A 13,202-nucleotide genomic window follows, 5' to 3' on the forward strand; every position below is an offset into this window, starting at 1 on the left:
ATTGTGAGCCTGTTCCCTCACAGTTTTGAAGGGCGTTGTGCTGCTTCAAGGGCAGACTTCATGTGGCATCTCAGTCCTAGACATTTGCCATTTGTCTCGCTGGCTGCTCAGGCGAGCAGTGGTGTATATCTGTTTCCTTAGATATGTCAGTTCAGGTCAATTGCTCTTTCCTACTCAAATCCCTCCTTCAGTGTTCTTGAACTTTCTCTATTTTCTATTCTAGGTCTATGCTCAATTAACTTTATATAAGTGTGGCTCTTGGGACTCAGTGGTGTTAACGTAGGCTTGCGAAGTTAACGGTTGTAGGCTGGAACCTCAAATTGCTCCTGTGCACTTTTGACAGAATTTCTCCCTGGCAGAGTTCTAGGAATGGCTTTGTTTCAGCAGTAGGGCGTCATTTTTTCTTTTGGAGATGAAAGTAGCTGAGGTTTTCAAGTATTCTGGAATTCTGTCATTCTTTGAAAAAATTATGCCAGTACCTTTTAACTTTGTGGGTAATATGCCCATGTATCAGCCTTAAAGATGGCAATCAATCCACTGGCACTCTGAGACTCTAATGAAGTTGTTCCACGTGGGACAAAACCATCCTAATCACCTTTGGCTGGGATCCAGCATTATGTGAAGCACTTGTTTGGATCTGGTATCCCTGGTGAATTCAAGAACCACCAGAGGGTTCTTTGATTTTCTTTATCTGTGTACTTCCTCATGTCCTGGATGTGCCAAGCCTTTCCCATGAAAAATTGTTTCACTTAGAAATACTGAAAACATTCCTGTCCTTTTATCTGTTTCTCATGTAACAGTCTACACTGAGAATGAATCTAGAAACAATTTTATTTCCTGTGAAAGGGTCTCTGTAGATTGCAAGAAGTTTGCAGTAGTAGTTCAGTTGCCTTATATCTAATTTTGTTTCTAATTTTTCCATTTCTTAGTTATCATTATCTTAAATATGCACAATTGCATCTTTCATCCTTTTTGTGTTTGTTTCTTCAGTTGAAGTATGCCTATTTCCCATTTTTCTGTTCTACAAGTGTTCACTTCTACTTATGCAAGATGCATATTATTGTTTCAGAGTTCTTACCACTTCTACTTATTTTTTTCACTGTACTAGATTGATATATTTTAAGCACTCCACAATTTTGAGATAGCTTTGCATCTTGGACAATTTAACATTAGTAATTTCTTATTTCCTGTTCCAAAACAGTAAAAAAACTATTAAGTCAAGAAGATCTTAATATTGACTTGCTCTGACCTATTCAGAACTTTTCTTCTTGTCTTGATACATCATTATTCTTTGTTTCATAGAAGCTAATCTGTAAATCATGTGATATTGTCTTTTTCTTTAGGAAACAAATTGCCCCAGGTGAGGGTTCATAAGACCTTGTATGAAATAAAACTAAAATTCAGATACAAGCATATTGTCCTCTTCATTTCAGCTACCTATTAATTCTGCAGTACTATTGAAAAAGCAGTCAAGTTTCTCCAGAATGACTTGGTAATTTTTAGGTCTTACTGCCTCATGCTCATCTTCCTGTGATTCTCTGCAGAAATTTTATTATCATTGATATAGCACCATAAATTTGCAAAAAAAATTGCACTGAAATTGGAATAAGTGGAATTCTTTTCCCTGAAGGTCTTGCATTCTTAAAGACCCAATAAAGCATTGACAGCCACATGTATGTCCTGTGCTGTCCTGGACACAAAACCAGGGTGCCCCTGTAGAAACAGCAGTGGCAAAACAACCCCAGGGGAGGCAGCCTTTCCCTCTGCATCCTTTTTTTGACTTTATGCAACTTTCCATGGTCTCCCTGCCATTCTCTGACCTTTTATCAAGTAGATGCAATCCTGAGGGTGCCCCTTAATGGCAAACTAAACCTCTTGAGCGTTGAGCAGGATGGCATAAAATTGCCATCCAAAAATGGGGATTTATGTACTGTTTGAGATTTGGTTCTCAATCCTCTGCTTCATAGTCAAAACGTGTTCTGGAGTTCCCTGTGACTGTGTGTGCACAGGTATTCCAGTCACACTACAACTGTTTGGAAGCAAGATATGTTTTTAATACAAACAAATGCAAAATATCAGACTAGAATGTCTGGATGTAGATGACTTGCTGGTATTTTACTGCAAAAAGGGTTGAGTTATGCTGGGCCACAGAATGTATCTTAAATTATTTCATCTGGTGATCTTATGCAGCATCTTATCCCTATATTGACAATAAGCTCATTTTAGGGTAGAAATGTTAGAATATTCATAGTAATTATGTAGCTCTGATGGAAATAAATTGTGTGTTTGGATTTGCATGGAAGTAAAAGATCTGATACCTTTCTGAATCCTGTTTTATATTATTGTGGATTACACAAAATGAAAGAGTTTTTAACTACTACTGCTACGACTAATTCAAACTGCGAGTCCTACTACTACTTTGTTTTGAATGGCAGAAAATTATGTAGACCACTGTTAGACTTCATTTGAAGAGGAATTGTGGACTTAAATGTTTTAAGTGGACTTAAATTTGTTTTAGGATTTAAATAAAATTCTTTTTATTCCTTAGAACTGTAGCAGAAAAATGTCTAATATACTCAGTTTATTTAATGGCCCACTCCCTTATTTCATATTTGTCTCCTGTAAACATTACTTTTCTTGTTTATGTTTTGTTTTATTACCTGTTTCACTTAAAATCTGCTTTTAGCTGTATTGCAAGGCTTGCAAAGGGAATGAGGCACCAATGTGTAAATTACACATACATGGTACAAGGACATCATACTTGACATAAACTCTGTTGACTTCAAGGTTAAGAAACAAGTTGTCATTGAAATGAAATCTGTTTGAGTCTAAGTTTAATCTAAAAGCATTTTTAGACTGTGAATGGCATAGATTAATTTATTTAACTCCATGGACAGAACAGCTTTTGTATTCACAGAAAATGTGCTCTGGTTGAAATGAGTGTCTCTGCATCATGGTTTGAGAACAGCCTGCCTTGCATTCTTTTCACTTTCCTGTCTCTTAGAAGTTTTTCAGATTTCAAATAAGGGGCTCCCATGTTTACTTTATTTGGTTAGTGTAACCTTAGCTCCAACAAAGTCACCCAATAAAAGTTTTTGGGTTTTGGTAAAATAGAAGATACATACTCTGGATAGATTTTAACCATTTAAAACATTAATATCCATCTACTGAGAATTATCTTTTTTATTTCTTAATGTGAGCCATGTTTATCATATAAAGTACATCACATTTAAGATGGTGTCATATTTAAAATTGTGTTAGATAACAGTGACATGCATTATTTGTACAGTAACTACTGAATTGTGAACTAAAATAGTGTAGATAATCACATTCAATACTGTGATAGAAACATTGAACACTTTATTTGCTAAAGTCTGTTTTCAACTGAATTTACTAGTAGTTTGGGATAATTTGCATCTCCATTTGGTTGGGCCTGTGACAGACATTTGTTTTGGTTGTGTTTTGAATAAGTGTCTTTGTTTCATCATGCCTTGCATGTGGAGGGTGAAAACAAAGTAAAAATTGTTATTTTCTCTCTCCAAACCTTTCCTTGCAGTTCTAGTTGAAAAGGCAGTAAATATTGACTGAAATTGGAAGCATGCTTTGAGTCAGAATTTTCCAACAAATTACTGTTTTGTCTGAATTCCATGTTTGTTTTTTCTGGATAGTCTTTACTGGATAGTTTAGCTTCTGCAGTATGGCTAGAACTAGAGGACTCCCAGCAACGGGGCTGTTTCAGAAAGAAAAGCTAGGAAACTTTAAGTTGAAAATCTTCCATAGCGTAACTGATTTCAGAACTTGAACTCATATAACCAGGTAACTTGAGAATCAAAAAATCCCACCCAGACTGCCATTAAATACATGTTCTAGAGACCATTGATTTTTTTTTTTAAACACATCCTGCAAGTGCTGATTCTGCAAGCAGTTGTTTCTCATAATCAGATCTAAAAGCCCTTTATCTCCTATCAGCTGATGGCTGTACTTTAACCTTTGGCTCCAGATTTCTGGTCGGAAATTTGTCCATATTTCTACAAAGAATGAAACTCTAATGGCCTTAACAGCAGTACTCATGGTGAGCAGTACTCACTGTGCTAGAAATTAGTTTCTGAGGCACTGATCTTGACAGGTCAGCTGTCACAAATTGGCATACACCTCTGTAAATATATCATCCCTGTAAACAAAAGTCTGTCTGCAAGAAGTGGAAGATAAAATTGGCACAGTTCTTAACAAATTAAGTATTCCAAAGCACAAGGATGCTCAGGGAAAATCCCTTCTGGAAATGGTTTTCCTTATGTTCCATTTATGATTTTTTTTTATCTCTATAGTTTTCTTTTAAGGGGCTGAAAACAGTACTCTGGAGTACTGTTCTGAAGCAAAATATGCTCCTTTTCCTTGCACTTACACCTGCTGCATAGAAGAAGAATCTTTGTCTGCTCCTTTTGGAAAAAAAAGAAGAAGAAATTAATGGATTTACACTGTCTTGTCTCTGGTATTTTTTGGAACTCTTGAGGTAGTGCAGAATATGAAACATACAGTATTTGAGAAGTCTAAAGCCATTACATGAAATCAGATTTTGAAAGGTGCATGCGTAGAAGAAAAAATTGATGTGTCAATCCACTAGTGATGAAGTAATAACTTTAATGTGTTACATTTCCCATTTTTAATGACTATTTAACCATTGCCTGTAGATTTTGCAAGCCATTTTGGCAAAAATCTTGATCGTATGCCTAGGATGAGAGAAGGAGGTTTAAACAGTAAGCTTTCTTCACACATTTGACACAATACGTGCTATACACGCCTACACTGATCTTTGAAGTCTGTTGAACCATGTTGATTTATGTCAAAGGAAAGATCTGTCCATTTGGTTTGGCAGTAGCAAGGGCTGAGAAACATCTGGAAATATTTTAGAGCAAGCATCTAAATTCAAATTCAAAAGATGCCATGGCTACAGGTATTTATCTGCCTGTGTTGCTGCAGACACTTGACGTGCAGACTCTCCTCTGTCACTCCAAAGTGCCATCACAGGAGGAGAGTGTTCAATCTGAGATATTTTAGCTTTCAGGAGTGTCATTAGAAAGCTGGAAATTATTCATACATTCTCCTCCTCCATCCTCCAGGTCATCTCGATAAAAAGAGGTGTACCTTAAGTCTTTCCTCTCCTGTGTCTCAGCTTTCAAGATTTAGTGACTGTGGAATAATTTTCATCAGTTGTGATAGTTGCTGAATATTCACTGAATGTCTTGTTCTTTTCTAGTTCCCTGTTTATCAGCTGAATGCAACAAAACAGAAATAAAACTATACAGATCTCTTCCATTACATTTTATTTGTTGATGTGATTTGTGAGGCTTTAGGATAAAACTGAAGTCATAGAAATAAATCATGTAAGACATCTAGCCATAGGCATTTTCAGTGAAATAAGTTCTTTCCAAGAAGATTTTGACTTGTTACATGAAAATTAGCTTCTGGCAGGAGGAATCCATATTTCACAGATCTTGGACTGTGTTTAATTTCTACAGGGCATGCCTTCAGCTAACAACACTGCTTCCAAATATGTGAGCATAGTATTGGTGTTTAAGTGTATAGCTGAAAAAAAAATAAGGGAACAGTTTCTACTTGATACTATTTATGTCTATTCTGAACAAAATGACACTGTGGATTCTGTTTGAAGGCAGAAGGAGTGTCTGACTGCTGTTGCTGCTGCTCAGGAGCATATTTAGTTTGAATAATCCAAAGGTCACTTAGGATTGACTTTTCTATTGAACCTGTTCTATTGAATTGGACTGTATTTCTCTTCAGAAAATGCAGTAAAATAAATTTTTAAAGTTATACATTTAATTGAAAAATGAAATATTTAGATGTAATGTTCCAGGGAGATATCCTGAAAACATGTGTGTGATATATCTGGTAGATATGAGATACTTGTTTATCAGGAGCCTGGGAGCTCAAGAGGCTGTAATTGTTTTAGAGATCAGGTAGAAGTAGGGCAAGAACAGAGAAAACAGGCCTTAAAATAGGAGTTGAAGAAAATGCAAGTTGAGAGTGTTTGATACCGTAGAACCTGTGTCAAGAATTTATGACTGTAGGGGAGCTAAAACACTGAGGGGAAAAACGTTGGTCTTTGATAAACATAGGCTATTTGAAAATAGGGTTCTGAACAGAGAGGGAAATCTGGGATAGTGCAACCACAGGTAATCCTGGGGACTCTCAGGTAATATAAATTTACTGAGGAGAAATGTAATGTCAGCATGAACTAAGTGAAATGATATGGTAAATACTAGAGAATAGAGCATTTATACTGCACACATCAGTGCACATACATTCAGGCAAGGCACTTGTTTATGTCTGTCCTCTGAATCACACTAATTCTGAATCTGCATTTAAAAAAACCACCTCTCAAGCTCTCTGTCAGTTCTGGATTTGGTCAAGCTGCTGTTACCATTTAATAAATGCTGAAGGATGCCTGCCTGGCAGTGCTTCAGACTCTGGGTGCTCTGTGTTGCAGCTGGCGACGTGGGACTCGGAGAAAGGGCTGAACGGCAGCCTCCAAGAGCGACGGCTGGGCAACGACCTGCAAGGAGTGACACTCAAAGTGGTGACTGTCTTGGTATGATCTTTTCTCAGTTCAGGAAACAAAATGGTCAAAATAAAAAGGATCTGACTGAGTATTTTGGGTACTTCCTGCAGTGTTTTCCCCTATCATTTTCAGTTCTGCATTTTTGGATGATCAGTTACATAAGCAGGGAAAATAGATGATGGCCCTTTATTATTTTATGTGAAGCTGTGCACTGTCAGTGATAAAGATCATTTGTTTGTTTGTTTATGCTGTTTTTCTGCATTGTAATTCCTACCAGGCAGAGAAGCAGCACAGGGCCTGAGTGCACAGGGGTGGATTCCAGATACCAAGCTCCAGCTTAGATAGGCAGTTTTCAACATTTCATGGATTTTAAGATCAGATGGGCCAATTATGATAATCTAATCTTGGCTCTTGTACACTGCAGGCTGTAAAATTTAATCAAGTGCTTCCTGCATCAAGCTTATAAATTCCCATTGAGATAAACTATATCTTTTAGAAAGGTGTCATCTTTCCAAAAAAATCATTACACTTTTGGGACTACTGTCTGGAATGGTAAAGAGTTCCTGTCAGCCAAGTGCTACATTAGGGGCAAATTAGGGCTTGAATGCATTCCTGGCTAAGATATTGTAGTCTGCAGATTGAAGAATATGGTGGATTTTTTTGTTGTTTTCAATTCTCTTTTTTGGAATCATGGTACAAATAGGCAGTACCTAAGAGTACATATGTACATGAAGGCTCTCCCTCCGGCCCCCAATTTTCTTTCCTCAATTTATGCTGTAGCTGGTGTGAGAGGTGAGCAGATCCGTTCTGTGACAGTACCAAGCTACAAAAGCAGCCAACTGCAGTGGCCATGACACCAACATCCCTGGGATTCCTCTGCAGGAGATCAGGACACCCATCCCCAACAGAAAACATACTATAAAATGCTGCATGTATTTGGTCCCAAAACAGACTTCTTAAATTAAAATACTCCAGAAACCAGTTTCCATGAAGGTTATTCTTCAAATTTTTAAAATTTTAAATGTTCACAAAATTAGAGTGTTTTTAGCTTGTGTTTTAGTATGTGTCCTGAATAAAAGATGAGGCCTTGTATATAAAATATGGCTTTCTAAATCTGGGGTTGAATTTCTTCTGGAGTCTCTACTTCTTCTGAAAAAATATGGAAAAACCAAAGCTATGGATAAGACTCAAGTGCTGAGGCAGTGGTGTCTGGTTGAGAAACTTCACAGTATCCCACATGACCTACAATTTTTGCCTCAGAAGGTTATGAGTGTCTTGAAATCTGTGCCAAGCTGTCCAGAATTAACTCAGAAAACACCCTTTTGCTCAGAGAAGCAAACTAAAAGTTTCATTTCAAGTGTCAGTTAAGATACTGTTTTGTTCTCTAGGAAGAGCCTTTTGTGATGGTGGCAGAGAACATCCTTGGACAGCCAAAACGATATAAAGGGTTTTCCATTGATGTCCTGGATGCACTGGCCAAGAATCTGGGCTTCAAGTATGAGATATATCAAGCTCCTGATGGCAAGTATGGGCACCAGCTCCAAAACAGCTCCTGGAATGGCATGATTGGAGAACTCATTAACAAGGTACACAGAGAAGAAGCTGCATTTAAAAATATTACAGGAGAATGAATTAGGATTAAGGCACCAGTGCAGAATGCTTCTGAGCTATGGATGGTTTGAGTGTGATATAAACTGCAATTTAAGACTCTGTATACAGGACAGGAACTAGAGAGTCTCTTGTTTTATTTGCTCCCAGCTGTTCTCAAATTATATCGCTGTAAATCTATGTGTTTACATTGCTATAAGAATAGAGGTCATGTTTGTGTGTGTGAGAGAATGACTACAGAAAATAGAGAAAAAATAAGGCATTCCCCATAAAATATTAACTGCTAGTGTTTTATTTTTTTGTCATTTTGTCTTTGAAAGTTGTTTGTAGATGGGGCTTTATTTCTGTCATTTTGTGGCAATGTGTTCAATAAAGACCAATGAGTAATGACAAGGAGTTTGACTCCCGAACAGGAAAAGTAGCCCCAGTAATAGGGGATCAAAATTTAAACTAGTCTCAAGATTATTCATTCATTTAACACTGAGAAGACCAAATTTCTTAATTATAGTATTGCAAATCCAGGAGTAAGTTAACTGTAGTAGTTGTGGAGTTTGTAGGTAACCATCTCCCAGAGAATGAAATGAGTGTATTTTGTTCATATTCTTGCAACCTGACATGGGACAAGTGTTAATCAAGAAGAAGAATCAAAGGAATTGATATTCCATGTTGCTACTTTTTATAGAAAAGGTTATTCTTCTGTAGTGGCGGTTATTACTGAAAATGAAACCTTTCTTATTATCTTCTAAGTAGGTGGCTCAGTATCTGTAAGGAGATGTTTAGGAAGAAATAGAAGCAATTAAAGCAATAGCAAACATGTGTGATAATGGGATGTTTTAGGTTGGTGCTAGGGAGCATAAAGAATTTTTAATTTATTTTGCATTGACATGAACTGCTTGAATTTCATGGATTTAAAAATAAGGTAAGAACTCCTGTTAAATTTCTTTGGAAATTGCTTCCTTTGAAGCAATAAAATATCTTTTATTGCATTTTTAAAAGGTATTTTTGCTACCATTTGTTCCACAGACTCCAAAGAGTTTCAAAGCAAACCTCCCTCATCTAATATTTGCTTTACATTCCCAACACAATTAGAGATTGGAAACCAAATGTATATTCTGGTTTTTTGAAGAGAACTCTTTTTATTAAGAAAGAAAATATTGAAAATCTAATTGAAGCTCTTCAAAAGCTTTGGGAATCTTATTTATTAACTCCTATCTTACCCTTCATCAAGTGTGCATACTCTTTAAGGATTATCTACGTACAAAACCCACTTGTTTTAAATATTGAAGTCAAAGCAGTTTCAGCAATAAAGTTACCTTTGTGCATTCTTCCTTTTACGAGCTTTTCCCATCAATTTATTCATTTTAAAAAACAAACAAAATCTTCTCCCCAGTTGTCCTATGAAATATCTTCATGAATATGGAAAGTTGGCAATTCTGCAGGGAGAAAAACAAACATTAGCTCTCCCACCCTGCTATCAAGTACACAAGCTAAATAAATGGTGTTTTTTTCTTTATTGCTTACATTGCACTGGGTTAATATGGTTTGGAGTTTTAGGCCTCCACTGGAAAACAAGTGAGAGATAAAGGTTAAATAAACTACCCTTCTTCTAGAGGAGTCAGGGTTGTGCTTTCTGTTCAAGAGTACCTTGACAGGTTATGTTTCATTACTCTTCTTTAGACCAGTGCAACTAACTAATGTTTAAAACGTGAAAGTGATTCTGGTTTTATTTTTAGGCAATTTATATAAATGCATCTAAATGTTTTAAGTTATAGAAGGAAAGGCATGGAGTCACTTGGTTCTTAAAAAGCTTCTCCTTCAGGCCCCTGGTGGCGGGGAGGGATGTGATGTGCTATGTTTGTCTTGCAGAGAGCAGACCTGGCCATCTCAGCCATCACTATAACACCCGAGCGGGAGAGCGTGGTGGACTTCAGCAAGCGCTACATGGACTATTCCGTGGGGATCTTAATCAAAAAGCCCGAGGAGAAGATCAACATCTTCTCTCTGTTCGCCCCTTTCGACTTTGCGGTGTGGGCGTGCATCGCCGCGGCCATCCCGATCGTGGGGGTGCTGATCTTCGTGCTGAACCGCATCCAGGCGGTGCGGGCGCAGAGCGCGGCCCAGCCCAGCCCCTCGGTGTCCTCCACGCTGCACAGTGCCATCTGGGTGGTGTACGGAGCCTTCGTCCAGCAAGGTACTCACTCACCTCACCCCTGCCTGCCCCGCCAGCCGCCAGGCAGCTCTGCCTCGGCGCCCCCAGCCATGGCGGCTCATCCTGCCCACCGTGGGCTAACGTGGAAGAGATGCCCTGTAGTATGTTTTTTATTAGCCCAGCTGGGCAAAAGGGGGAAAGGTAGGCAAGTTTGGGGCTTCATGTCTTTTTTATGCCTTCTCTGTCTCTCAGTAGGTCCTGAATAAGCGCTATCACGCTTTTCCTCTTTGGGAAAACTATTACACTAGAAATAAACTACAGAGCTGCTTGGTGCAGAATTGCAACACTTTTCCAGCTCTGAAAGTAGTGTTTTTTAATTGTTTAATGTATAATTAGAAATAGAAACATATATGTTTTTGAACTCATGTTAGACAGTTCATCTCTTGGTTGTTTCATGTCTTGGTTGTTTGAACCAAGTACGTAACTAACTTTACACTCTAGGCTTAGGACTAATCCTACTGAATTCAGGAGGGCTGCTGCCATTTGCAAAGTTATTTTTGTAACTAATTGTTTACTAAATCTGCCCACACAGTTTTTGTGCCATTATCTATAATGCTAGTTGTATTCTTGGAAGGCAGGTTTTATTGAATGCTGACATATAGGTAAAGTTGTTAACTTCTTTCTACATTTTTTCACTGTGATTGTAAGCTTCTAAAGCTTCAGCTAGAAAATCCATTCTATTGCTGGGAAACTTGGTCCCTCATCTCATTAAGGTGACAGCCTTGATGGGTTTAAGTGCAGTAAAATATAATCAGCACAAACATATGCTGAAGTAAGTAGAACCAGCTCTTTGGTAAGGTTTAGTCTCCAACGATGCTGAAGCATAACTGTGCTTGAAGACTGCTGGGAAGAAATCTTCACATGGTTTGAAATCTTGTAAAGGGTAACAAGTAATGACACTAATGCTTCAGTCTTTGCAGATTTAAATACAGCAAAGATAGCACACAAACCATTAGGCAGTTCTGTGGGGCTTTTTTTCCAGTTCTGAAAGGGTAATTGAAAAGATAATATTACTGTATTCTGAACATTGTAATGATTTAATTCCTGCATATTAGTTGTGCTTCACCATTCAACTTTATCTAGAACATTTTTCACATTCTTTAGACTTGATCCTCAATAATTCTCAAGGGAAATATTTTGGAAGATGTTTTTCTAGAGCACTGTCTAGGGCAAGAGGTTGACTGGAGAAAATACTTGTGAATTATCCACCTTAACAGAAGTAGTGCTTTTCCCACAGTGAAAGGGCAGACTGGAGGGGAAGCAGAGAAGAACTCCAACAGTTTAACATACTAGGGCACACAGAGGGTGATTGTAAATGGAAGCTGCTGAGAGACCTTCCATTTCTCTGTTTATTTGCAGGGGGGGAATCCACTGTCAATTCTGTGGCGATGCGCATTGTAATGGGAAGCTGGTGGCTCTTCACCCTTATTGTGTGTTCTTCCTACACAGCGAATTTAGCAGCATTTCTCACAGTATCAAGGATGGATAATCCCATAAGGTAAGAGCCTCTTCTTAACACGAAGCAGGCAACCTGGATTTCACAGGAAGGTATTATCCATTTGAGCACTCATTCTTGCAAGAAAGAGATAACTCTAATAAAATACTCTGCTTATTTGCAGTGGCTGTTTTTCTCTCCTCTCCCCCTCTTCACCTTCACTCCAACAGCCCTCAAGCAGTTCTGATGGATGGGACAATGGCACTTTAATTCTACATTTTTCCAGAAGAGAGGTCTTTCATGTCCTGCTGGTTATTTGGTTTCAGTTTGTGCATGTGTGTATAACTTGGGGTTTTTTTCCTGTAAATTTAAAGGCTAAAGGTTTTCATTTTTTTTTCTCGCAAAATGTGGATGAAATTTCCACCTTCACGCTGGCATGGAGTGCTGAGAGGGCCATTGAACTTTCACACTCTGTGCTGACAAGGTTAGAGCCTTGTCAGAGCCTGGTATCTCATGTTTGATGTGGTAGTGATGGAGTGGAACAGTAGCAGTGCAGCACAGGCTCCTTTTCTAGAAATTGCTAAGCCGAGGATTTCAGGTGTTAGAGGGTGACACAGTTAAGCTGCTGCTCTCATTTGGGATTGCACTGGGAAGAATGATACTGAATTTTTGTGTTCACTTCCTGAAACAGAAGAATTGTCACTGAGGTGAGCTGTTAAAGAACAGCTTTTGCTGTCTTGGTGGTTTGTGCACGGAAGGACGTAAGTCCATTTCTTCTAAACATGAGTTCAACACAATTTCCAGTTATTAGCTTGCCAATGTGTACTTTCAGATAATGTAATGCTTTGTGTGGATATATCATCATCATCATCATCATCATCAAACCAGACCAAAACTGTAATAGGCTTTGGTTTTAAATTCACTTTCTGTTAGTTTGGCCATAATAATTGGGTCTTAACAGTAACAGAAATAAGTAGTCCAAGTAATTTCTGAAAACAACATGAGAAACTGTGGAGAATAAAACTATCTATGTATGATGCCTGGATGTACTTGGAATTAGGTTAAGCTCAGTGAATAAATTGCTCTTGAAAAGCAAGACACAAATAGCTATCCAGAAAGCTTGACTAGTGATACTCCTAAAAATTTCTGAAGGTTCTATTTCTTTCACTGCAGAAGAAATTTTCCATTTGGTCTAATCAGCATTTTCCAAAACTCAGCAAAGTTCAGAGGAGGACAAAAGTTGGAGTGTAATTGTGTGAGTAATCTCCAAAAACAGTGGTTTAAGAGCAGAACTATGGATTTTTAGAGGAGGCCTTTGAGTCTGAGCTGTTACAACATTTACAAGGGATTTTAAATCCCCTTATTAAAATGAAAGA

At 38.0% G+C, this 13,202-nt stretch overlaps 1 protein-coding gene across 2 annotated transcripts in view; it reads left to right on the forward strand.

Annotated features, from left to right (window-relative positions):
* The window catches only part of GRID1 (glutamate ionotropic receptor delta type subunit 1), a 488,806-nt gene that overhangs the window by 426,722 nt on the left and 48,882 nt on the right, over nt 1–13,202 (forward strand). For both annotated transcript variants that reach the window (XM_033065524.2, XM_033065523.1), the window contains exons 9-12: nt 6,503–6,604; nt 7,963–8,160; nt 10,049–10,373; nt 11,751–11,889. In XM_033065524.2, coding sequence (XP_032921415.1) covers nt 6,503–6,604; nt 7,963–8,160; nt 10,049–10,373; nt 11,751–11,889 — 764 coding nt within the window. The remainder of the gene's footprint in view (nt 1–6,502; nt 6,605–7,962; nt 8,161–10,048; nt 10,374–11,750; nt 11,890–13,202) is intronic.

Source organism: Catharus ustulatus, chromosome 8 (assembly GCF_009819885.2).
Source record: "Catharus ustulatus isolate bCatUst1 chromosome 8, bCatUst1.pri.v2, whole genome shotgun sequence".
In the NCBI taxonomy this organism is placed as follows: domain Eukaryota; kingdom Metazoa; phylum Chordata; class Aves; order Passeriformes; family Turdidae; genus Catharus; species Catharus ustulatus.